Genomic DNA, 26,879 nt, shown 5'->3' with positions numbered 1-26,879 from the left:
CAATGAAGCTCACCTTTGAAGTAGACAGCGCCCTTAGGTCCGCGGATGACTTGAATGGTCTCGTAGTTGGCCTTGTTGCACTCCAGTCTCACACCCTTAGGACCCACGAATCCTTGCTCGCACTTCAGCACCAGGATAGGTCTGCGGACAATGAAACAACACATAGATTTTCATCACAGGCTTATCTATCTTGCTATTGTAATCAACAGAGAAGAGTAAGTTATGTCAAATCAAATGCTTGCTTGCATTCTACCTTCTAATTTCGAACTCATAAGAGATGTCACCATGAACGAAACATAAGAACGGAAATGTGTTTAATTAACAGTAGTCTTTTTTTTTGATATTCCAAACTGTTCTTTTACCTTACATACATAGTTTGAATAATCATGTTTGTGGTACTGACCTGTTGATAAGATAGAAGTAGTATTTGCAATTGTCGTCGATGGCGTCGGCGTTGGCGTACAGATGTCCGGAGCGCTTGGTCATCAGGTACTTGCCGTTGTTGGCGCGGAACGCCACGGCGCCATCGCCTTGCCACTCCAGCTCGAACAGGGCATTCGATGACCTGCACAAGACAAACGACAAATAAAATATTGGTCTGAGGGTTACAATGCTGTACTCTAGATAGCAAACAGAAGAGAAAACGATGGATGGATTGACAAAAGTAGTAGTAGGTAATAAGTAGGAATGGCATGTAATTGGCCTAATTGGAGCATGAACGTTGATGTTGTGATCACCAAAACACTTTTGATTTCTGTCACATCTATCTTCAGGCATGACATGTAGCTCGATCCCCAACTTTTGTTTTCATTACAGACTAAACTTCTATCTTCTATTAAAACCATTGCATGCACTGAACTATTTAGATGATAGACTAGCAATAGCATACTAATATTTAATAAGCAATACTCTTTCTCTAACAGCAGTTATATAAAACGTACTTGTTATCCCCAGAAGCCTGTATGCCGCCGCCGGTCTCGAGGGTCCAGTAGCGGTCCTGCATGGTGCGGATGTACCAGCGGCGCGTGGCCCAGTCGAACTCCAGTTGGAACGTCTCGTGAGACGAGATCTCGTCCTGGTTGGCTGTTACGTCCACTCCTGGAAAAAAGGGGATAATAATAATAAATAATAATAATCTTTATTTATAGAAAAAATATACAGAGTTTGACTTACATTTCGAAAAGTACATACATTTAAAGTTTTGAGTTCTGTACAAGAGTAATACTCTACCTCTTAAGCTAGGGTATACCTGTATTTTAAGAGGTAGTTTGCGGTCTAGGGTTACAGTAATGAAACAAAAAACTTATCACAAGTGGACTGTGTCATTCTACTGTATGGTACACAAAGAGTAAAAAAATAAAAATAAAAAATAAATAAATAATTATTATTATGTTATGTGCTAGTGTGTTGAGTTAGTATGGTGTGTGCGTGTGAGTGTGTGTGTGGGTGTGAGTGTGTGTGTGGGTGTGAGTTAGTGTGGTAGGTGTGGGTGTATTACACAAGATAGGTAAGTAAAGACTCCGTATAAGAGTAGTCCTTGAGCAACAGCCATTCTGTTAGTTTCGATTTCAGTTCAAATGAATTAAGATTTAAAATATTGAGGTGTTTGTTAATTGTTTTATAAATATGCGTACTTAGTATATAATATTGATGTTTAGCGAATGAAGTCTTGTGTTGGATACTTGGCGGAAGGTACGTGCGTTTATTGGGAGTCGGAGGTGGAAGATCCGCGTGCTTTCTAAGGGTGGATTTAAGCACATACAGCTGACGAACCGTAAGTACCTTACAGTCAGAGTACAGTTCCTTCGTTGGAAACCTATGAGGTTTTTTGGTCATGACTTTAAGGATAGCTCTCTGTGCTCATCGGATAATCTCGGATAATCGTTAGATTCCGGTCAAGGCTTTGAAAATGGAGGAAAGGAAAAATGGGAATAGCAAAATCCTGCGTAGCCCAATGGAGAAGAGAGCTAGGTAATTTTCTTCGGCTTATTAAGGTAAACTAACTGTCTATTGGACTAAACCTAAAAAACCGTGATAAAAGTACAACTCATGTAGTTTTTAGTACGAAATGTTTGCGTAAACAAATAGTTGAACTATGTATCTCGGTCATCCTACTGAAGAGGCTTACAATTAGCCGAGCCCGTTTGTTAGTTCAGCACTCGACCTTTTTTGTCAAGCTGAATCTCGACTCTTGACTCTTTTAGGGCTGTCTGCAGTACGATCAAAAACGTACTGATATTTAAAAAATAGACATTATTTTTATACATAAGAGTAATTATTCCTGATCGACTTTGACTTTTGACCATCATAAAGTAGTTTCTATCCTACACAAAGCTCATTGGTAATCAAAGCGGTGCAGTCTCCTGGGACGCATACAATTAATGAATATCATAAAACAGACTCCCGTTCGGTTCAGGAGTCGTGTAAATATGATCACGCCTCGCTCCCGGCGGGTCGGTAGAGATCGTAATTAAGCGGTGCATACTAATGAAACGAAGGAGGAGCAGCTTATAATATAGATTAGTTTAGCAAACAGTTCGCGTATTCACATACAGGGGATTGTCATAACATTCACGACGTGAAGAGTTTTCCAACATAGGACTTGAAAGTTCTCATTGCGTTATGAAGATAAAGATTTTCGAAAGTGAACATAACGCACAACATACTACTGCAATAATTTAGCAGAAACCCGCCATTACAGATACAAGCTACATGGTATTCATGCGATAGAATCACAACAACAATTATAGACATATTGTTTGCATGCGCACTCACTATCAGATGTAATATCGTTTTTATTGGTCGTAGAACATCCCCTATAATTTAGTGCACGGGTGTAATGGGTAGTGAAGGGTAATTTGTTGTCGTTTTCTCCCGGAAGGCGAGGTAGCGTGGAACATAAAGTCAGGAGTTGAGGAGTAATGGTGTTGCGATGGAGTCAGGAAGCGCTCGCTGTGAGCTAAAGATTTGCCGCGCGGCTGACAAGCAATCGTGCGCAACGGCGAAAAGACTAGGGGTGGTAGTTTTATTTAATCAATTATTTAGAAAGCTTTTGTTGTTTGTGGTTTTAGAAGAAATAAGGTAAAAAGTGATACAAAAGTTTTTTTTTCATCAGGACCAACAAAAAAAGTCATTTCACACAACAGTTTCACTGTGGCCACCTCTTAGTGGGAAGATACTAATTGAGTCATTGATTCTTGCCTTATGCAGATGTTATGGGAATACCACAATGGAAATTAAAACATGATTGTGTAACTGCATCAGATGTACAAACGAACCAATGAACCGCGACCGGCAACCGTTGCTCTCTGAACCGTTAGTCTTAGTTTACGAGTACTACGGATAACTGTGGTTTTTGATTACCTATTTGTATTCGAACAAAGGAGACTTGAGAAGAGAAAAGACCATCATTATGTATTCAAGTTGTCAATTGCTGAGATGGAGTGTAATATTTGCGAAAAGCTGCGAGCAGGAATTGGATGCATAACTAAGTGAAAATATGGCATTTTGTCTTTAGTTTAACCAACTGATAGCTACGATAGTCTTGAAAGTGTGTGTATAAGGTCTTGCCCAACCCTTTTTCAAGTGGTTTAATGAGTTTCCAATAAAGCCAGAGCTGTTGGCAGCCCTACACCGCATCGTGCGCTATCATCGGGCTATGACCGGCGCACGCGCACGGTACCGCTAGCGCTCTCAGCGTAGATGCACTGCCAGCCATTATTTGTGTTCTAACGGACACAAGCACGCCAGTTTTTATCTAAAACTGATTTATTTGTATACTGAAAATGGATCTATTGCGAAGCGAATAAATAGATTTAACCGCTGGGTTTCATTTTGCATAATTTGCAATATCAAAGTCTATCCTATATTGAGGCTTATTTTTATACTCAAGGCGTTGATCATAGAAAATAGCCGTAACAGGTACAGGAAAACATACTAAAGGACTGTCGTCCGCAAACAAACTTTTACAAAAAAAAAAATCTACTTGTTAACTGAAACCTGAGTTCAGAATTATATTATAGCATCATATTCTAGCACCCAGGCTGATGAAGATGCAGTAACTTAACGACCATTATGATTTATTTTAGTGAACTGTCATCAATCAATGTTTGCGATCGCAGGTGGTGGTGCGTGTAACACAGCCACGCCCGCGGTGTCCACACGCGGCACATTATATGCGCAAGCGCCGCTGCAGTAATGACAGTTGTCGCGCTAGATGCTGTCAGGAGGGGGTGGCGACAATCAACGCTACTTAATGATTGATGTGTACAACATTTTTATTGTCTTTGATTTGATGTTTTTCCTTTTTTGATTGTGGGATGGCGCCAAATCTAATCTAATGTATATAGGCAAAATACCTGTACATAGCAAGATTCTCGAAACATTTGTTTCTAGACCAACATAAAGTTAGGTTTTTCATAATTTCTATATTTTAGGAAGTCTTTTTGGAGAGTAATTTATCTTTTGCAAAGCGAAATCGGAAGAGCATGTAAGATTTAAAATTACTGTCGGGGTCAACTTTTAACATCAATATTCAATCCTATTAAATTAAATATTCAATCCGATTAATTTATTACACTAGCAACAACTAAGAATCCTTGATACTTTCTATCCTTTGACAGATTAATGAGAATTCACCAATAAATTCTGTGTCTGTATCGAGACGTAGTCCACATACCGAGACAGTTTACGGCCTGCACTAGACTAGCATCGAGTGATCACCGACGTGTGAGAGCGGCATACCTCGGTGGAAGACTTAAATAGAAGCTGCTCGAGTATGGGCTAGGAATTCGCAGGATGACGAGGGCTAACATACCAGAGGTGCTTGGTAGAACTAGAATAGTTTTTATGTTGTGTAATTTGCAGTAGAAAATATAAAAACTGTATAAAATATATTTTTTTAATTTAAATAGTCATAACTTTCGGAGTATAGTCGCATCAGTCATAAAATATGAATAATAACTATAATTGAAATGCGTACATGTAACTGAAATTTTATGGTCGAATTATAATGAATCCAACCTTACCATAAGCTACAGCTTTGCATAACTAATCACTTAAAATACAAAGAACTATCCAAACTAGCGAGCAATTATTTTTTAAATTATTAACAAAGACATAATAAGTATTTCACGAGGTGTCCCGTTACCGGCCACCCAGAGCATAAATTTAATTAAAACTATAAAGTTTAGTGATGTGGCGAGATCGAGCCGCGGTGCAGGCATCCGTGCATTAGAAACGGTAGAAAGCATAGCGCGCGTTTTTTGCGCGGAATAGTTGCGCGCGCGCCGCCACCAGCCAATTCCGTTGACAATTTGACGTTGCTGAATACCTCTTAATTGGCATGCTTTTGAACGAAACTTATCATGCATATCCGATTATAATATGCGTTTTTCTTAGTGTAATAGATCTGTGTACAGTTAGCGGTACGTGTGATCAGTTACATACAGTGACACCTCGCGACACGCCAGCTTTGCCGATAACATTATAATTTATTCCTAATTTGAATAACGGCAAAGATTACCAATTAGAGAAAGATACGTGGAAAGTTTTGAGGATATCTTCCACAATATTATGCAGATTTATGTAATCTGCGTGCATCGTAGCATATATTTTTAATTTCCACAATAAAATAGAGAAGCTGCTACGCCCAATATAGCACGCGGCGGCTAACGAGCAAATTATTATAATTTAGCATCTTAATAACGTATTACGCGGTCTTTGCACCTCTGGAGAGGCGATTACGAATGTAAATCAAGTGAGATGAGCAATTAGTAACGCAGCCTCGCTTGCGAACCATATGTCACTTCAGTACTCCGTGACACCATTAAACGCAAGTTTTGGAAAACAACATTTATTTAACACAATAGCAGGCTAAAGCCTAATAATTAAAAAAGAAAACATGAGAAGAAATTTGAGCCTCGTTGGTGGCAGTAATAATAAGCATTATACACGGCGATGTTTAAAAACAGTCTGTCTGTCCGTATCAAGTAACAACACATACATATTCATGCTCGCCCGACTGCGACATGGGACGACAATATAATGTACATACTATTTATAATCTAGCTGGCTAGGTGTTTCAATTTATTCATAACGTACTGAAATTATTCTACAATGTTTTCTGCTGGTTTATGGTCCCTACCTTATAAAATTATTTGCCGTCTTCAATTGTGCCAAAAGTGTAAAATTACTAAAAGATCAATAACCCATTATTGACAGCAGGATAAAGTCTTCTAAATACTACCTCTTTTGAGGCTATTTCAATAAAGCACAAAACATAACATAGGCACATCCAACCCCATGTACCCTCTTTGAAAGGATTATACATTGGGTTTCTTTCTTGCCACTTCTTCTCATCTCCAAAGAATCACTTTTTGGACGACCATTGGGGTCTGCAAAGGCTTATTTAGAAACCTTTGACTTTGACTCCTTGTTACACTAAGACGCAGATTACCAACAGCAGTATAAGCTTACCTATGTACAAATAGTAAGTACATAGTAAGTAGTGGCAGTGTCAGTAACTCAATACTCGGCTCGTGACCGACAGATACGGCCGACCGATAGCAAGGTCTGGATCGTGACGAGCCGAGTACTCGCTAACCACAACTTAGTAGCTATGTGTTAGACTTGCCTAAGGGAATTTACTTAATACCGTCTGTTTTCAAGTTTGAGAAGTTTTAACATGTTAAAAAACCTAGAAAAATATAGCACAATTGATTAACGTTTCATTATTTATAATTGCTGGTATTTAAATTAACATTATGTAGAAAATACTTACCGTTACAAATCAGTTAAGTCTACATCTAAGTAAGTTCTTCATAAGAGGACAAAAAATGCCTGATTGACCGGCCAAAACTTTTTTATCTCAGCTAACAATGATCTCCAATAACTGTAGTAGCGACAGAACATTTTGTTGATGACTTGTCATTGTATTGTTATTTGACATTTACAATATCTGTCATCTTGACATCAATATTGTGACGGGTATCATTCGACTCGATATACTTAAAAACTGTGCCACTTACTTGAATGAATCTACAATTTTTGATATAGGTACACCGATTTTAATCGATTTTAAATTTCCAGTTATTTGTGTGTTTTGTGGAATACAAATAAGACCAAATCAACTTTGATCGAACCGGGTTTTTGGAGCATTAGAAATATCATCGTCTATTTTAGTTTTGAGCATTTCATCTGAGCCTTTTCTTGATATGAATGTTAAATCTTTTTCTACCACCTCATGACTGCCTTTGCAGAGGTCTAACGTGACATTGCATATTAGAAGCTCCTCAACGCAGGCCTATTATATTCATACAGTTATGCTCCGCGCACTGGCGTTCATAATCTACGACAGCCTGCGTGAGTCTGCATAACGCGGCGTCCTCTAGTGAAATGTGGTGCTCCGTGATTTAAGTTCGTGTCAGAGTTCACGACACTTGGTGCTAGCTGTTTTTAAATCTAACTTTTTTTGTAATGGTGTTAGAAATACTGAAAAAATTCAGTCAAATCTACGTAGATGATTTACAGCTTGGCAAAAAAGAGTCTGACGCGGTGACAGTTGGAACTAAAAATCAAAATCAAATAAAAATTGTTAACATCGTTAATTAAATAAAATAAAATAAAAAATACTGGACATTGAAGTGTCCAAGGGACATCGCCTACTTAAGATTGAATATCTCCAAAAATAACAAATATCAAAATCTGTGAATCGTAGTATTCCGGTTGCCACAGGTGCGATAGTGCTGACCTCATTTATTCCACACTCTTTTTTGCCAAGCTGTACTGTTGAACTTATCAGTGGGGATTTTCATTACAATAATGAAGTATTTCACAAAAACTCCATCTTTCCATTACCTTCCTCAAGCAACATTAAAGCTACACAAAATAACTAGACGTGCAACAGAATATAAAGTATAGGTAGGTACGTGAGGTGAGGGCGGGTCGAGCCACCGTTAGCTCCTCAAGAATCCTGACTGCCTGGTACTCGAATATGGCTTCCTTATAGCCGCGGCCTTTATTCAAACCAAAAACTATTTATATTAGGGAACAAATATAATGACCACCATAAAATGCTTTGATACCCTTAGTTTTGCAACCAGAAAAATCTACTGAACACCAGAAAAATAAAGTCTAAAAATGTAATAGTACCAGCTATTTTAGTCACGACTTCACTTTAAATTGTATTCGACCACCAAATTTAGTAAATGATCACCAACTCTTGACGACCAAATTAATGTATTATTTTTGCCTAAATAAGTCACTGTGATTGCCATAAAATGTAGGCTTATTATCAAATAAAGTATTATGATGCCATATTAAGTTATGTGTCCGGCTTGCAATGCATGCGTGAGTGTCAGTATGACGAGTGACAGGGGAAAATGGAAGAAAATGACATATTGCGCCGACCCCAAGTAAAATTGGGAACAGGGCAGGAGAAAGAAGAAGAAGAATGTGTTTCTCAATACACTCCCTCGAAAACACACTCTTATCGCACTGTTTAGAGGCATGCAATAGACAATTTTCCACCCTAGTGCAGGAAAAGGGTCCCCATAATGTAATTACATTTATTGTATCAGGCCGAACTTATTTTTTTGGAGTCAGTTTACTTAAACAGGATAGCAAGATGTAAAAACTTTGATTATCATTTTATATTAAAACGCTGGTATAATTTTGATGATCATCAGTGGCGGCCCTAGGGGTGTGCGAACTGTGCCTTCCAACAGGGCCTCGCGCTTGGGGGGGCCTCGCGCTACAACCCACACTAATATAAAAAAAAATATAATTAAAAAATACATATATAATGGTCCAAGAAAAAAAATATTTTTCTTTATTTATTTCTTATTCATTCTGCGTTTACTTTTTGAGTTCTCAATTTAACAAAAAAATTGGAACACAAAACCAAAACCCAAAACTCAAAAATTTTCGCGCTCGTTACGCTCGCGGCTGTTCGCTTGTCAGTACCGTTCATTCTAACATGGTTAGAGTACTTTTATGTCCCAAAACTCTAAAATTTTCGCGCTCGCGGCTGTTCGCTTGTCAGTACCGTTCATTCTAACATGGTTAGAGTACTTTTATGTCCCAAAACTCAAAAATTTTCTCGCTCGCTACGCTCGCGGCTGTTCGCTTGTCAGTACCGTTCATTCTAACGTGATTAGAGTACTTTTATGTCCCAAAACTCAAAAATTTTCGCGCTCGCTACGCTCGCGGCTGTTCGCTTGTCAGTACCGTTCATTCTAACATGGTTAGAGTACTTTTATGTCCCAAACCTCAAAATTTTCGCGCTCGCTGCGCTCGCGACTTCACCTTGCACCGTTCTTTAATATGCAAGTTTAGGTGCTTTAGTGACCCAAAGCTCTAAAATTTTTGCGCTCGCTACGCTCGCGGGTGCTTTCTTATCCACTTCTTTTATTTTTTTCATCCTTTTTTAGCCGAACCCAGAAGGTAGCGCCGCTTGTAAGTCCTTTTATTAACAAGAAAATAACTCCTAGCTCACAACAGACTTTTCACATAGGACAAAGGGCCTCGCATAGACCTGCCGCACGTAGCCTCGCAATGGCTAGGGCCGCCGCTGATGATCATTCACTACTTTTGGTGATCATTTACTACTTTTGGGATAACAATGATTTATTTGGACTCATTTTGCTTAAATAGGATAGCAGAATGTAAAAACTTTGGTTATCATTTTACTTTAAAATGGTGGTTTAATTTTGGTGATCATTTACTATTTTTGGCTTGCGCATGATTTATTTTGGAGTAATTTCACTTAAATGGGATAGCAAAGTGTTAAAACTTTGGTTATCATTTTACATTAAAATGCGAGTTTCATTTTGGTGATCATTTACTATTTTTGTCTGCTATTTGTTACTATTTCTGGTGATCAGTTAAACATAAGCCTTTATATTATACTCAAGTTATATTTTTTTGCAAGAATTAATGGCAGGTAAATTAACCGACTTAACAGTGATAGATCTTTTGTGTAGCCGCCTCTCTTTTGTGTAACCGTTATTTTTCTGATGGAATGATACACAAATAACATAAACCATAACATAATCTGCATTAACATCAATCCGTCACGGAATATGCGTACCTACTAGAAAGGCCTACGCTAAAGAAACCGATATGAGCTGCAAGATTGACTTTCCTCAGTTTTTAAGGAACTAAGATAATCTTTATTTATTAATTTTATCACATTTTTAACACCATTAAATTCGCCAAATGAACAACTTTGGCTAACTTTCGTCGTGAAAATCTGATTGTATATGACGACATTGCTGAGTATGCAAACACAGCGTGTCTAAACAATACAGGTGAACAATCTCGAGCATTGGCCCACCTCTCACAACAGACTGCTTCTGGGAACTGGGGACAATCAGTTCGCGTCATCAGCAAGATGCAGACGACTCGTCAAACTGTTACAAGTATCGATGCTGACAAAGTTGAAAGTCATTATGTCATTTTGTGGATACATTTTTATAATGGACTATATGTATTCTTGGCTTAGTTGGGCAACTAAAGATGTTCAAATGGATCACGATGTGATTAGACTCTTCTTATTGAATTTAGGCAAAGTAAAGAAGAACTACTTAAACAATTGTAAATATGGAATGGATTGAAATCTTATTTCAAAGAACTTTTCTAATAAGCATTTTAAGTTAGAAGTAGTGGCCATTTACCTCAAAAGTCGAAGAAGATATGTACAAACAAACGATAAAGCTATCTAGATCAGTGCAACAGAGCCAGTTCCCCATTGATGACAATAGGAAGCGCGTGTAATGAGTCCCGTGTGTAGTGTATGTCATTAACTTTCACTAATACTTCGCAGGAAACTGCACTAGGAAGTGCACGTTATGTTTACGAGCGTTTGAGCGGTATGCCGTGATTTTAGATGTTCCGGGAACAGATAAACTTTATTGAGATGAAAATCAAATATTCTGGCCTTAAATTAATATTCAGCCAATATAATTTATTTTTATAGTTCATGTATTATACAGTGCGTAACTGTGATTAATCCCGTTACTAAAATTAAAGTAGGTATGTATTCTAATTTTTATGAAACAGTTTATCCTCGTCATGTCAAAAACAGCTTAGCAAGATAATCGGTATTAACTCCAATCCATCACGGAATATGAGTACATAAGCCTACTTGAGAAGCCTAAGCTAAAGAAAGCCTACGTGAGCCGCTTTCCTGGCACAGTTCTTTTAAGCTATACTGTGATTTATAATATATTCGCCCTATTTTACCGTCTAAGACAGATGGTTCATACCAGCACACAAATTAAACTCACCATCAAATACTGATGGACACATTATAATTACATATATCAGCCAAATAAATAATTTGAAACTGACCTTGCTTAACGGAGACATATTTCTCATTGAGGGCAGCTACAAAAGCAGCTTGAGGCAGGCTGTCTTCCAACGAGAACAGCTCGTCCCTGGTGACGGCGGTGGAGCGCGTCTTCAGCACGGCCTTGGAGCCGATGGGCGCGAGGTAGGCGCCGGACCCGTCGCGGAGCGCTAGGGCTCCCGCGTGGTACTCCGCGCTGAAGAGGCACGTTGATGTGCACTGCTCTTGGAGCTGTGGGATAATAGTTAAGGTAAGGAAAGATCCTGATGGTAGGTAAGGTAATTTTAAAGAATGTTTAGTTCTGTTGAGCTTTCACGGTAACACAGCTAAGTGATTGTGACAAACATTTTTGAGGCAGAATAAATCTGGGTTGCATAAGCAGTTCCTTTAAAAAACTGATGAAACCGCGGGAAATAGATAGACGGGTGTTAAAAACAAAACTGGTTCATAACTTGGACTTTAATTGCCAAGTTTGGTATATCATCAGAGGTTGTAAATTTCGATTAGTGTCCGAGTTGCACTAAATTGCGGCAACTCAAGTGCAACTGTTCATTAAGGTTTCCAGATCAATTATCTGTTGGTCACGAACGCAATTGCATCAAAGATTATACTGCTTTATAGGGGAGGCAATAAAATAAGTCAAATGAGACTGGCCGGTTCGGCAGCCTGCGTACGAAAGAGGTTTGATTTCCTCCGGCATTGTTCGTAAGGAGTCCCACGCACCATGAGGCTGGTATCGACGGGTTCCCACGTATGAACGCCATGGGAAACCGCGGCCGAACAACCATTGTTTGCTAAATCACCTAACTGGGATCATATTAGGGATGGTGCGAGTCTAGATTTACTAAGTTAGTCTGCGTGTGGGCGGATATTGAAGCTTTATTTGGATAAAAGCTTCAATACAGTACTAATTCAAGACGTACTTCTCCCTTATGTAGCAAGGCATTAGATCAGTGACCGCTAAAAAACAAAAACAGATATTGAATCCTTTGGACTGGATATTGAAGTGCCTACGTGTACGTTATACCACAGATTATATAATAGTTACTACGTAACAGATAAATCACTCCATAGAAAAAAGTCCATACCTACTGTTATAAGCACCTACAAGTTCCCCAACTACCTACAAATTCCTAGCTGCGTTATAAAATGAACCTTAAAAGCTCGAGCGCTTGATTGTTATTCGTATGCGATAGCGCACAGTTCAGTGACCGCAACCGTGCCGTGGCCGTGCTTAGGGTTGCTACTTAGGTACAATTTATTAATATTTACGTAGGAAAACAAAGTTACGTAATATCAAGAATATTTTTCTTTAGTTAACTATTGTATTGCCTACTAAAATGGAGTATGGGTACATATTACTAAATATTACCGAATACGTAAGCATAGGTAAGTACTTAAGTAAAGCTTTCGTCAAAATCAAAGGCGGTTTCCAACTATTTTTCGAGCACAAGTGCCATACCCCATATGGTACAACTCCGTCGAGTGTTGATACATACCTAAAATTGGTTTCTGCGTAGCGACACGCGTAATGTTCCGAGTCGTCATTAAGTTGGACCAGAACTATACCTACTTACACTCGAGATGTGTTTTGAGCTACAAAACTCACAATACAGTTCATATAACTAAGTAGGTATCTAAAGTCAAATAAGTACCTAATGATCTGTGTTGTTAAAATCATAAAGTAGATAAGTATTAATTTATAAAAAAAAAATAGAATTACTAGATAAGCTCATACATATAAAATGTTTCTAAATCTTACAATAGTCGCATATAAACCAACACAACTCAAAATAATCCATCAGTTTGTGAGGTAGCTTAAAAAAACCTAATAAAAACCAACAGCATAACATGCCGCGAAATAAAAACAATAATATTGGAGCGCGCGCGGCGCGTGTGACTGTTGTGCGCCCTGAGCCGCGTGGGGCTACCGGTAACCCAGCGAGCGGTAGGCATTTATCGCGCGCAAGTACGTCGAGTGACAGAGGCCTGGTTATACTATTAAATTGTTTAATGAATCCAGAATTTTATAATCACATAACATTATGCCCCTACTCATGTGTGACAACCCTACAACATTTGCGCGTACGCAATTTGCAACAAATAACGCATTGTACAAGTGTCGCTTTGTTTTGCGGCGTGTCATCGAGTGCAGCTCAATATGCACAGCTTATGCACCCGATGCATTGCTAATTGCATTGAACACTGCAACGGCGAGGATGGGAATATTAACTGAAGAAGCACTAGATTGTCATCTCGACTTAATTAGTAAAATATGGCGTGTGATTAAAAGCAGCAAAAAGCTTCTTTTTTGTTTAATTAATTTTACCTATAAATAAAGATAGATAGAAGTGGATTTAAAATTCTTTAAGTTTTATTTATAAAAAAAGCTAACAAAGATTGGTCGAATAACGTTACAAACAGGTGAAAACCTCTGGCCGTTTGTATAATTTGTAAACATTTGCCAAATCTCACATATTGTGTGCTTTACATACAATTGCCAGTTTTTGTTTCACTTTATATTATAGCAGCTGTTTCCCCCGATTTCACCTAAAGAACGCCGAACACAATAAAGCAACCCTGTCAACCAAAGTTTGACATATCTCCCGATCACTGTTTCACCGTGAAAGTTGAACAGGACATTCAAATTCCAATGGCCTTACTACAAAAACTTTAAACACCGTTTTACACTTGTCTAAAAAAAATGTGGCTCCAAAATGAACCATATGTCAACGTCATAATTTGTCATTTTTTTAGACAAGTCTTAAACTGACGTTAAAAAGTTTTTGTGGTAAGACGGCAAGAGTTTAGTACTCACCTTGCCACCAGCACTCAAGTACTTGTTATTGCACGTATGCAGGGCGTACTTGCCCCCCTCATCGGCCCTGAACTCCAGCGTGAAGAGCGTGTCCTCCCCCCACGGCACGTTGGCGTCTACGTGGATCTCGTCCAGGGATTCCGACAGGTGAGCGAAGCGCTTGCGACCGATGGAGCGGAGGTTCACCTGGGGGAAAGGGAGATTAGTATGATCTAAGTTCCTTGTGGATAAAGGTGATGGTTGAATGGATGAATAGGCATATACATAGTTGATGATGGTTGGTGGTGAAAGATTTGTTCCCGCAAGTTCGGGAGTTCTTGTCAAAAACTTTGCACCTCTGAACTTAGCCGTGTATGCGACGAGTTTAGCTGTGGTTATCTTGTTTTAAATCCTAAATAAATGTCATTACTTTCAATAGACAAAACCAATTATTTATGTATTTGTAGCGTCCTTCAAATGTGCGTGGGATAATGGAGTAAGTCGTGCTTCGCACATTAGCGTAGTATGTGTGTCTATCAAATTAGTTGTGCTAGTATAACCACAGATTACATTTATATTGGTATGTATACCTAAATGTATGCTAGTATACGATTACCATGACAACCGCGAAATTCTAGAATGGAGATTTATAGACTGTATTTTTTGTAAAGGATTAACTTTTTAACAGCTTACTATTCCTTTATGTACAAAATAGGTAATCTCTTTGAACAATCTTCTTTAAAGTCTTCTTACAAGAGGAAAATGCAGTGTTATTCACCCCCGTAAGGAACCGCTCGAGCCGGGGAGATCGTCGATACGGCACGGAATCAATCTACCACACATTATCTTTATTATGTGTCATTTGTATGACATTACAGAAATTATCTGCCATGAGAAATGCGGAAAACGTATTTCTTTTTACCCGTTTCTTAAACCTTATTGATTTAGTTAAGGAAATGCTGAAAATTCGGACCTTTTTCGCAAACTTGATTCTACCCCTATTGTCCAATGAAACTCGATTTATACCCTTTTATATTCGAGTAATGTTCTTTCTACTATCCCTTTGAGAAATCCACTGTTCCCGTATTTAGAAGCCAATGACCCAGACGACTGACGATTTTGGTTTGGGAAACAAAGCAGTCTGGAAACTTTCATATTCATAGAATTAAAACAATGTGTCTAAACGCAACATTGAAATATTTATGAACTGAATAACCTGCCGGCAAAATGATTGGAAAAATTTTAAAAGATGATAGGTATTGGAAAATACACCTTTTTTGAAGAAAATTGGTACTGAAAATACATTTTATATCTTTCGAGTTAAATCCTTAAGCCTAAAATCAATCAATCATTTAAATTAATTCTAAGGCGTCTTTGGCTATTTCAATCTCCGTTCTTTTCGAACCAACTCTTCCTCAAACTTTAAGGTACAGTAACCTAGATAAGGGTGGGTTTCTTAAGCTTCGTATTACCTGAGGCCTAGCAGCAAGATGCACATGCCACAGCTCAGCATCACCAGGCACCTTGGCGGTGCAGGTGAGCTTGTCGGAGCTGGAGCCGAGGAAGTAGCCGCGCTCCACGTTGCGCAGCGCCCAGCGACCGCTGTTGTCATCTGACACGCTGTTGGAGAAGGTCAGTTAGTTAATGTTGAAGAAGAAGGATTAGAAGTACGGTATTAGTAGACAGTAGTCGATAAATAGTGTTTCTACGTTTGCTACGAAAGCATAGTTCCATCTTTAGTAGCTTTAAGACGTCAAATACGGCAGACTGAAGCGTCGGCCGATAGTTAAACCAATATGGCTGCCTGACAGTTTATTTTGAAAGCAATCGTTAATCCAAACATTGTAAGCCCAAGTTTACCAACAACATGAACGTCATAATAGAAACTGTTTACTATGAATTCTCACTATTTACTATTTTCTCTGCGGTTATTCAAATGCCACATGGCCACAATTTAGCGGTTCTTAAATGAGCATGAAATCCATACAATTTTATGAACACTTTCCACCACAAATTATTATAATAAATCACAGAAACCCAGACCTTAGAGACTAAGTTATAAGCCTGATGTTCCTATACAGATGATATTTAGTTTCTTTCGACAATGGATTCCTGGGTTGGCTTCGAGGAAAAAGTGACGGCACTGAGACGCTCTCCAATTAGGAGTCGCGCAATTATTTAATTAGTGATATTTATAAACAAAGCCTTTTTAGGAGACGATGTCTGACCGGTTACAATTGGAGAAGACAAAGAAGGCCCTAAAATTAAGTAATTATTTGATATAATCTAAGAAAGTGTAAACTTTGCCTCGGCATGTTTGAATGTAATAATATCTTTATAGCGGAAGGGGCAGCAGTTAAGGTAAAACAATTATTCCACAAAATGTCAAGTCTAAGAATAACAGAGACTCTTGCCATTAAATAGAACTTCACATAGCGTGCATACCGTGCATAGTACAAGACGCATTGAGACCCTTAAGGGAGCCCTTTGGAGCCCTTGTCACCGAGGTGCATTTTAATTAACCACTACTGGAGAGGAGGGTGCACGGAGACCGTCTTTTGTTTTATACACCAAAACTCGTCTGCACGAATATTTGCTGTTAAAACTAGCAGACATATCTCAGAAAAAAGAAATAAGTAAGGATAAAGGTGATACTAAAAATAGTTGAGCTGAGATTGAAATCAATATCAATTTATTCTGAGAATGTCTCCTGTCCAAAACAAATAAGTTTGTGGCAAAAAATGACAAAGAAAGAATCTGTTCCATTTTCTTTCGATACCTTTATTTTTCTTTGTTCGTCCTAAAAGTCTTATACACAATGTTTTATTCAGTAGTTGTTAGCCTGTGAACTAGTAATCAGCTAAAGAACTTTAAGTCTGGTTTGTCAAACTATCATGATTACTTTCCTTTAACAAAGGTATGTCTATTTCCGTGATTCTCTATCATAAATTAGACAAGTTATTAGCTCGTTCCAGTTTAGAATCGCGCAGTGGCACACCGGATCGCTATGCAAACACTAGGTTTTATGGCTTCTAAATACCACGGACTAGATCTAGACTCGTTCATTGTTTGGCCTACATTTATAAAAGCGTCAGCAGATGACATTAAACAGGCCATTATGAATGTTATCCATAATATTGTAAAGATCAAATCAACATCTGTGCTTTTCTATAAAATGAATCCAATGATTTAGAAATACAGACATTTATGTTCTCTAAGTTTGAATACGAAAACATGATTACTGCAAATGCAGTTTCATTATATAGACAAAAGAGCACTTCAAATAGCTAAGAGAGAAACTTTTCCTTTCAAAACACCGGCTCAATGGGCCTCTAAAATGTGTGCTTTCAAATGTCAATAGGTAAAATGCTCAAGCTTAACATTTAACATTTGCATCAGCACAAGCGGTTGAAAGCGACACTCAATTTAAATGCCAGACGTTTACAAAGCGCAGGATAATGCAGTTCTGCACGTAGAACTGCGAACGAGGTAAAATGAAAATGTCGGTGAAATATCATGTTAAGAGGAAGGTGTCTTTTGTTAGGAGCTGACTATGAGAATGTGACATTTTATCGTTCTTAAAGTGCGCAGAGTTTTTGAGAAATGCTGCGATTTGGATCGTGTTAATATAATGAACGTTTTATCGCTTAACATTTTTTTATAATGAGTTTTTCGGACTTAAACTTTACGTATAAGCTTTACCAACCCTCCGAGGTCATCCAAAATCAACAAAAACAGTACTAACTAAATAATAATTTCCATAACAATTGTGAAGACCCTTCAAAACAATTTACAGACATTATTTCGGCACGCGCTAGCTACCAGGCATACAACCTTCACGTACCCTTTAGCATTACAGGCTGAAATAAACTTTACTGCGGTGATTTAGGGCTGAATGTCATTTGAGGTCGTCTCGTCTGCACCCTCGTTCACTCCCCTCTAAATGCCCGGTGTATTTTGTATCGGGAGATCAATAATTTTGGGGCTACCTCCGGTTAGGGAACATACTTCAGAACTATATTAAAATGTTTGTGAAGCTTTACAAGTGTTCTGAGGCGGTGTTTGAGAGTTATAATGATTTAGGACCCTTGCGTTTGAAGTTGTTTGTTCATAACGTAGCATTAGAACGAAGAAAGCCGAAAACCAAAACTGTCGGTTTGCAGAACTGGCTAACTAACAGCAAATACATAGTTGCCATCAAATTCTGGGTTCTGAAAGTTCGCTAACAAACGATTCCTAAGTTATTTGTGTAAGTGCTGAGTCATGAGTTTGAGTCACGATTCCACCCTTTTATTTGGAAGCTGCGCACTAATGTGAGTCAGGGTTTGTTTTCTCCAGAAAGTACTGGATGGCGCCATTACGCTCCCGGAACACCCATTTATAATTTTGACACGTTCTTGTTAGATTTATTGTTTTAACTGCGTGTATTTGTCGGTAATTGCTGTTTATAAACATCGTCCCAGATGGAGAGCGATTCAATACTACATACGTTGACGCATCATTTACTTTGGATTCTCATTTACAAATTTCGAGTGTCAACCAGAAATAAGCGAATCTTTCTTTGTAATATTCCATACTAGGAAATATTACTTATTCTTCGAATGGTTTCTGTGATAAAATTGTTCATATATGCCGGAGTATAGTCAAAATCTTATCACTTAAGATTCAGCAAAGGTACCCACAAACAGCAAAGGGTTTTTTGTAGGGAGTCATCATAAATCGTTTTGGTAATAAGGCAAATATGACAGACAAACGGCTATAAAAAAGAAGGATATATTGCCTTCCCAGGGTTCCGATGACTTCCGGTGAGTCATGGGTATAGCATTAGTATGCGAGGGGACGCCGCAGTGCTGTCTTAGACGGAACATAGGTTTGCAACCAAGATAAGCTTCTTTGATCCCAGAAGGTGTGTTTTTATCGGATCAGTTTTAAACAGGTAAGTATTTTCATTGGTAAATCGGGCCACGATTCATGTTTGGATCCAAACATAAAATATTGTAACTTTAAACGATCTTGTTATGTTTCAGGTCTGTCTGCAATCGTCATATTTGTTGAAATTCATATGCGAGCATATCATACGAAACTGTATATTCATTTCGGTTGTTTCTCAAAGCAAACCCGTGACAGAACCTGAATTTTAATAAAGCTACATCTGAAATGCTTTGAGCTTGTTAAATTAACTCGTCTGTGAATTTTAAACACGTCTGTTTTCGTTTGTAATTAACGTTAGTAAGCACCTTTGATCGCATCGTAATACCCTGGGATTGATCTACATCTACAACTCTCTAATTACGTTCCGATAAGTACTTACTTATGTATACTTAACACTAATGTATCTAAAGATTTTACGATTTGGTTACTAAGAAAGAATTTCGGTGCAAAAGATTTGACCCTTAAATATGTTTGTCTTTGTCACTATAGTATGTACCTTATTTACATTAACAATAAGTCTAATTGCATGTGCTCACCTGATATGGAACTTGCTGCCAGGTTCCTTCTCCTCAGACTCGCAGGTGACGTTTCCGAACGAGTCCACGGCCAGGTATTTGTCCAGGTGAGAGCGCAGGTAGATCATGCCTGGGTGGAACATACATTAATTGTTAGCACAAATAATACAATACGGGTGCTTAGAGTTACGTATATTAAGAGGAATTTGGCCCGGGACTCGGTGTCAAAGATCTTAGAAAACTGAAAAGTAATGAATGACCATGACAATGAAATTACTTGCATGATGCTATATGTATAGTGCCTGGGTACAAAAGTAATAGATGATCAAAGATAACGTTTCATTCTACTCAATAAAAGATAAGCTTAACCGCAAACAGCCGATGAACGAGCTCCAATACTATTAACTGAAGCAGTACTTTGTTCAGGCACTTAGCTTTGAAGTAGAAAGCTTTGCTGTAGCCGCGGTGACTAGATAACAGAGATTAATCGCGCCGCCGTTCATCGGTACAGTTGGGACGATCGGCGGTACCGTTCGGAAACGGTTCGCCAACTGTATTGAGATGTATGGGTCATGATGAGACATTTTATTATTCCTCTTTATTGACACTAAAGTCGTAGTAACTTGGATGTGAGCTTTGATGATGTAGTCTACATAATAATCTAGTCAAATAAGGAAAATTTTGTTTTAGATGTACCTCTAGTATAACTCGAGAGCGACCAAGACAATGACAAACACAAAGAAAATACAGAAGAAACTTAGCAGCAATAAAAAAATAACCGCAGCAGAAACTCACAAAACACTTCGAATACCTAACTAACAAGCATAACTTCTCATTTCACAACTGCAAGTTTAAACTGCAACGAATGTAAATAATGTTATTGCTAAGCAAGCACACGCGATGTGACAATATATCAGGTGGGTAAGGGCCAGCTGTTAGACCTTGAAACCTATCAGAGGGGAGCGACCCTCTGATTGGATCGTAATTTGGCAATCGGCGGGGCGGGTGCTGTAGTGTACATATCTTTGTGAGGAATGGAAGCGAGCTTATTGTACAATTCGGAAGGATTGGTGCTTGAACGGAATGATTTAGGTACTAAAGATTTTTTTGGGATTCGTCTTCCTATTTCTCTATTCATGTTGTCTTATCTTCAACTATTATCTAGGTTAGACAAAAAGATCGCGAAACGCTTTCAAATAAGCTAATTATGTAATTGGAACTTTACAAGAAACTATTGAGACTGTTGAGGTTGTTGTAAGATTTTGTATTGGCTTTAAAGATGAGCTGCTTACTCAAGAAACATCGGCCATTTAGACAATACGTACTTAAACAAAACAAAAATCTACATAAGCATCAATTTTGCTCGTTAGCTCGCACAAACTGATTTTGGAACAATTACCAGACCCCTCTGCCTCCTCCCTGGTATGCCCTCTGCACACCGGTGTAATTAAGGGCTCGTGTGCAGGGGACTTTTTGCGACAATTAGTGGAGGGGACCGCGACAAAACTGTGGCTGTGCACATACATACCGATGTTTTTGTCACGTGAATTTCATTTACCCATCGTGTGTCAGTTGCTGATAATCAAATTGTGATGCATGACGGACATTGTGAACTTGATCTGTATCAGGCGATTCACACGCTGTTTAATTAAAAACAACGTAAAGAATCTTCCATTTACCTTAACGGACGTTTCTAAAAATACTCTTAATGCCTTTATAGGGTGAAATAATTAACTTTTTAATATGTATCGTTTCCTTCCTGGCGGTTGACGAGCCTTAGTCCATATACGTGGAAAGGAAGTCAGGTAAAAAAAATACTAGCACCTGAAGTGAGTCATACATAGATCGCCGTGGGATTACTAATGTTATTGTAATTGAGTAAGTTCAACGCTCTGGCGCCAAGGGCAAAAAACGAAGATAAAGCTGTATGTTAGATAGCAGACACGGCATTTGTTATGGTGTGCTTTCAAGACAAGTTCAATAGAAACGTTAAAGACACAGAGAAATTAAAGAAAACCAAATAATGAAAGTTATATTGCATACATAAATCACAATCTGCAGTACTGCTATCATCGACAGATTTATAAATGGATACTGGTAGAATTAGCGCAAACAGCAATTTGCTCAGACACGGTATAAATTAACATGGCAATAATTATAAATCACGTATATTCATTACAGCTAACGGAGCTTGTGCTATTAATTTCTTTAAAAGTAAAATCTGTCTTTCTGTTGCTATTAATTCTGAAACAAATGATGTATCCGCCACAGAGTAATTATATCTTGATGACTTTATGAACCAAATTGCACTGATCGACCTTGAATCGGCCCTCACAGTAAGCATTTGCGGTAACCACACTAGGAAATTAATATTGTGTCTTCACACCAGGCCACCCAAAAAGAACCAACCAAAAATCCATAACAGGCAAAAGATTAGTAACAGAAACATAAAAACTAAACATCGAATCAGTGTCCGCTCATAAATCGATTCAGTAAACCATCAGATTGCTTCCTTGGATCCAGCGTGAAATGCCACAACCTCGCCTTCCTCGGGAGACGCCTCGTTAACAGAAACACGTAGCGAATCACAATTTTCCGAGGAAGATTACAAATTGCAAACTCCCTTTATCAGCCGACACTATAAACGACAGGCTTATTATGGCGAATTGATACAGGATCGTGGCCCATCGGTTCCGAGAACGTTAAGTGGATTCCAGGATTGATTGGATGATCTTTTCCGGAAAGCCGTAACAACGAAAGGTGGCGATTATCTAGCCTGCATCCTATGCTTATTAGCTGAGATCACGACTGACTTCGGATTTGATGAAATTCGTGCAAAGTATATTATCTAAGCCTGCGCTCTAGTGCAAGATTTAAAAATGGTTTGATACACCGGGGTAACTCCTAGTCATGATTCGACTCATTCAAAGTAAGATGATGGAATCTTTGATGGAGTTTCTGAAACTTAGAATGACCCAAATGTCTTTCTGTGAATGAAGAGATTTCAGAATAATGTGATATCCAATCTACTTACTGTCATTAGCATTCCCCGAAGCGGGTTCCAAGGTCCATATCTGCTTCTTCTTGAGGCTGGTGCCGTTGGCGTTGATCTTGAAGCCGAAGGTCTCGGCGGTGAGGTAGCGGTAGCGCGAGTTGATGAGCCCGATGGTCCACCAGCCTCGCTGCTGGTTCTGAGTAATGATGTCTCCTGCGCCGTTCATGTCGCCGTTGCTGTGACCGTTCATGGTTATTCTGGGAAAGAAATGGTACTGGTTAGATTCGTGGTGCAAATACATCAACGTATAAACTCTATTTGGGTTTGCGATAAGATTTCGATAAGATTTTTGGGATAACCTAACCCTAAGCTGGACCTTAATATGTGCATAATATTATGCAGAGATGTTGTGTTCTCACAATAACAATACTGACTACAAAATTACGAAACACAGATAATAACAAAAATACTTCCGTCCATAACAGCAGTCTGAGAGCAATCCTTAGTTCGTTGATTTGAAATATGACGGGCGCGAAATCCGTGAGGAAACAATTCATTTGGTTCGGGACGCAAATAAAGCAAGAATCGTTCATCTCACAGCTGTCTGACAGCTCATTTGTTTGGAGACAATAGCCGGCATTATGGCTGAATATATTGGGAGTGGCCGTAGATACGGTTTAACAGAGTAGAAAATTTTCTATAGTACAAACTGGATTTTTTATTATTTTCGACGTGACGGTGGGAATGAATGGAAATTAAGCATCGCAGTGCTGAATATTAATTAGGGGCAAGGCATGGTGTGACGAATACCTACATATATGCTGAATATAACGGTCATACTTCATGTGCGTCACTTTTATCTCCTGTCTTATCTGTGATCCATCTGACAATATCGGTGATATCGTCACCGATAGCAGACTTGAGATAGAAAGTTTTTAGATTATTTCTACACTAGACTGACCAGGTTGTCATGTCCTATAACCGTTAAGCGGTACTCCATGCAATCTGCAGAGCTGTCTTATGTATCCGCTAGCTATCTAAGTATTGAATGCTATCGGGAGGGTCATCAGCACAGTCTAGACGAGCAGTTGGCCCATTTTACGACTGTTTTACTGACTGTACTGGCATTACCCGCGTCCGGCCGATTGGCTTCCGTATTGCTCAGTTGAGTAATTATTCAATTTGGTTAAGAGAAACGTTGGCTCAATTATGAGAATATGTGTTCATAATTTTAGCGTTTTGGGAGAAGTTTATCATCAAGAAGTAGTGGTCGTTCCTATTATAAATCTAGATAACTGAAGATCTTATAGACGAGATAGAACTAGCAAATAAATAGGGCATCAAATATATGTCATCATGCACTAAATGCATGGCTATAAATTGTCGCTAGGATTCAAAGAAATCAAAGTAGCTGCAATTTGAAACCAACCAACTAGTGTGAATAGAGGTTAAGAGGCAATAAACATCAGGTTTCTGTTTCCTTCAAGTACATAAGTTAAATAATATCGCAGACACTCCAATTTTACATATCCGTCTATTTAACGTTTACATTTTTACATAATCAATGTGGGAATGGCATACAATGATAATTAAATAACAACTAAAATAGGAGTTAGCTCAGTTATAAATGGCAATAGGCTGGCAGGATGCAACCGTCACGGTGGAAGCCCAAGGTGCCCAAGGTCCCACTAGGTCAAAGCCACCGCGCCTCGTCCGTATAATGTTACTTGCGCACACGCAGGCGCGGCTACGTGAATGACGAGACGATTGTTGTGGTCGGGGATTGACATGTTAGTTGCTTTATTACTAATTGTACTCTAATAGGAAACTTTACAGGAAGGGCCCTTAATTATGTTGTGATACGGCCATGGTTAATGTAGGCGTGGCACAATCCAGTCAGATTTCAAGTACCTTCACCAGATTGTTAAGGAGATAATAGAAAACGTCTCATTTGAAACAACATGAATCACAACACTAGATAAACTTGTCAAGAATGGGATGCCAAACAATATGAGTCAAGAATATTCTTCTAAAATAAAATTCCAACAAATGTTGCAACTACAGCATAATCTGTAAACTGCTGTCAAATAAACAATAGTTACTTTATCTACGGTCCGCCATTTACATATAGGATTGTTTTGGCGGCAACCAGCCGAACATAATTGCTTTGACATCCATCATCATAGGCTGGCCATGTCAAGGCGTGCCTGGAGACATGGAAACCCTGGTTCTTATGCAGATCAGGCCTTGTTAGGTAATAAGCCTTTTAGAGAAACTGAAGACTGTGTTAGCAAGATGTCCTGTGTTAACTCCTTAGTCGGTAATATGAATAATGATGATTTACGTTTAAGTAGATGTATGCCAATTAATAGTTATATCAGTTTAATGCTGTTGTAGTAAGATTTCTTGAAATAATTTGTTCAAGTGCAACATATTAACAGTTGAGACTCGGGACAAGTTTAAATGTATAATTGAATAGAAATAGAATTTATAGAAATGATTGTACTGTTCGTCTATGTTTACGAACACGAATGCAGATTGTTTATTTTAGAAAGTAATCTATTATTGCGGAGCTTCCTGAGAAAGCGGATGGTATCTTGATGAAGATGACAGATATTGACGTTGCTAACGCAAATACTGGGGTATTTCTTTGAGAGAACAACGTGCTCTTTGTCGTGTTTTCGCAAATCTAGATCGGAGGTACAAAAGAGATTTTAGATAGTAATACTGTTCTTGAAGAAGCTGCTGTTACGCTAGCTTGTTAACCCAGTTCGAAACTTTTTTATGGAACTATCATTAGTATGGTAGGTAATTGTTCAATATTTTGAAGTCTAATTATATTCCAGAGTATATCTCTATATTTTCAATCGTACAAATTCGGAATATCATGAAATCAGCTCAAAGCTGAATAAACATAAACCGCAGCCGCGTGATACAGTAACACTATCCAGTCCATCGTCTGATGATTCACCTACTGACAAGCCTACAGTACATACTATACATGCTTCTACATACATGTGTGTACTAAGCTGCCTTGCCTCAAGTAAATTGTCATGTAGCTAAGCTAATGAGTTCGCTGGACACAGCATTACTCACTGTTTTAACCCAAAAAGCTGAAACAAAATGTTTTGTTGTAGCTAATTAGCCTAACGGAGCTAAGTTTTAAGTGGTTTTTGGGGCAATCTGTAACACATTGTTTAAGCTTGATATTAAAGGTGCAGAAGCCGTTCCTCTTCCTCAATATGTTGTAAGAGGAATAGGATGGGCGGAGGTACTAAGTTTAACATCCCACAACAAACGCCCAAAGGGATATCGAATGAGTAAAAACCAAAATGTTTTCTGAAACCCAAAGCAATAGCTCTGCATCTACCGCTTATCCTAATCGATTATGAACAGAAAAAGAGTTCCTGATACAGTTTTTCCTCCGTCTAGTCTAGACGGCACCGTTATAATAATAGTATTTATAAAGAACCACGCTCAGTTTCCGCATCACCGCTCTTTACTGCAGCTAATGTAATCGTCTATCTGCCGCCGGTAATTGTTGTTTGAAACTTCTTTAGTCTTTTGTTTATTATTCAGAATATTACAATGAAGATTACACATGTTGTGATATTAAGTCTTTTGCGCACCTGTCCGTCTTCTTGTCATAGAAACGAAAACTGCTAAACGATCGATCGACAATAGAAAGATTGATTCATGAGAGAGATACTAATGAAATTCTGTACTACTTATATTATTATACTTGTTTTATTTACTTTGAATGAGATTGTCTATTTATCGAGGAATACTTTAGAGTACCTTTTTGAGGACCGCATATCTGAGTCCCTGAGGAGATGGGCGAAACCGCAGAAAAGCTAGAATTTATACCCATGCAAAGTAGGGGTCCCTAGTTATTGCTGTGACATTTACCTATTGATTTATTATTTTTGTATTTCGACACAATGAAGGTAATGTTTCCGCTCGTAGTTCTCGTGATTTGGTATTTTGTTTAGTCACCTTTTCCTCGTTTTATCTAAATGGTAATGTAGTTAGTAACTCCATAACGGAGGATTGTGGTTATGGTTTAATCAAAACATTTCGTGGAATCGACGTTATGTTAGTTTATCTATGGTCCTATCGATATATTTTGTGTAACATGACGGTACAAATAGTTTTTTGATGTTATTATGTCCAATCTAGTTCTCTCTATGATCACTACGTGAAGGTGCACAGACAATTTTCTTAATCGAGAGTAGAAACTAGAATGCAGACTTATTTTCCTTTTATTTGCTATCGTTTTGTTTTGTTCCC

General features: G+C 38.4%; 1 protein-coding gene across 1 annotated transcript in view; it reads right to left on the bottom strand.

Annotated features, from left to right (window-relative positions):
* The window catches only part of LOC110382391 (protein singed), a 41,382-nt gene that overhangs the window by 2,008 nt on the left and 12,495 nt on the right, over positions 1-26,879 (bottom strand). Inside the window, exons 2-9 of the mRNA XM_049843509.2 lie at positions 22,629-22,846; positions 19,616-19,724; positions 15,620-15,767; positions 14,169-14,354; positions 11,353-11,581; positions 942-1,098; positions 404-565; positions 14-141 (exon numbers count right to left, since the gene is read on the bottom strand). Of these exons, the coding sequence (XP_049699466.1) occupies positions 14-141; positions 404-565; positions 942-1,098; positions 11,353-11,581; positions 14,169-14,354; positions 15,620-15,767; positions 19,616-19,724; positions 22,629-22,839 (1,330 nt within the window). The 5' untranslated portion in view covers positions 22,840-22,846. The remainder of the gene's footprint in view (positions 1-13; positions 142-403; positions 566-941; positions 1,099-11,352; positions 11,582-14,168; positions 14,355-15,619; positions 15,768-19,615; positions 19,725-22,628; positions 22,847-26,879) is intronic.

Source organism: Helicoverpa armigera, chromosome 2, assembly GCF_030705265.1.
Source record: "Helicoverpa armigera isolate CAAS_96S chromosome 2, ASM3070526v1, whole genome shotgun sequence".
NCBI classification, from domain to species: domain Eukaryota; kingdom Metazoa; phylum Arthropoda; class Insecta; order Lepidoptera; family Noctuidae; genus Helicoverpa; species Helicoverpa armigera.
The sequence above is the reverse complement of the archived record's forward strand: the minus strand, read 5'-3'. Positions and strand labels throughout refer to the sequence as shown.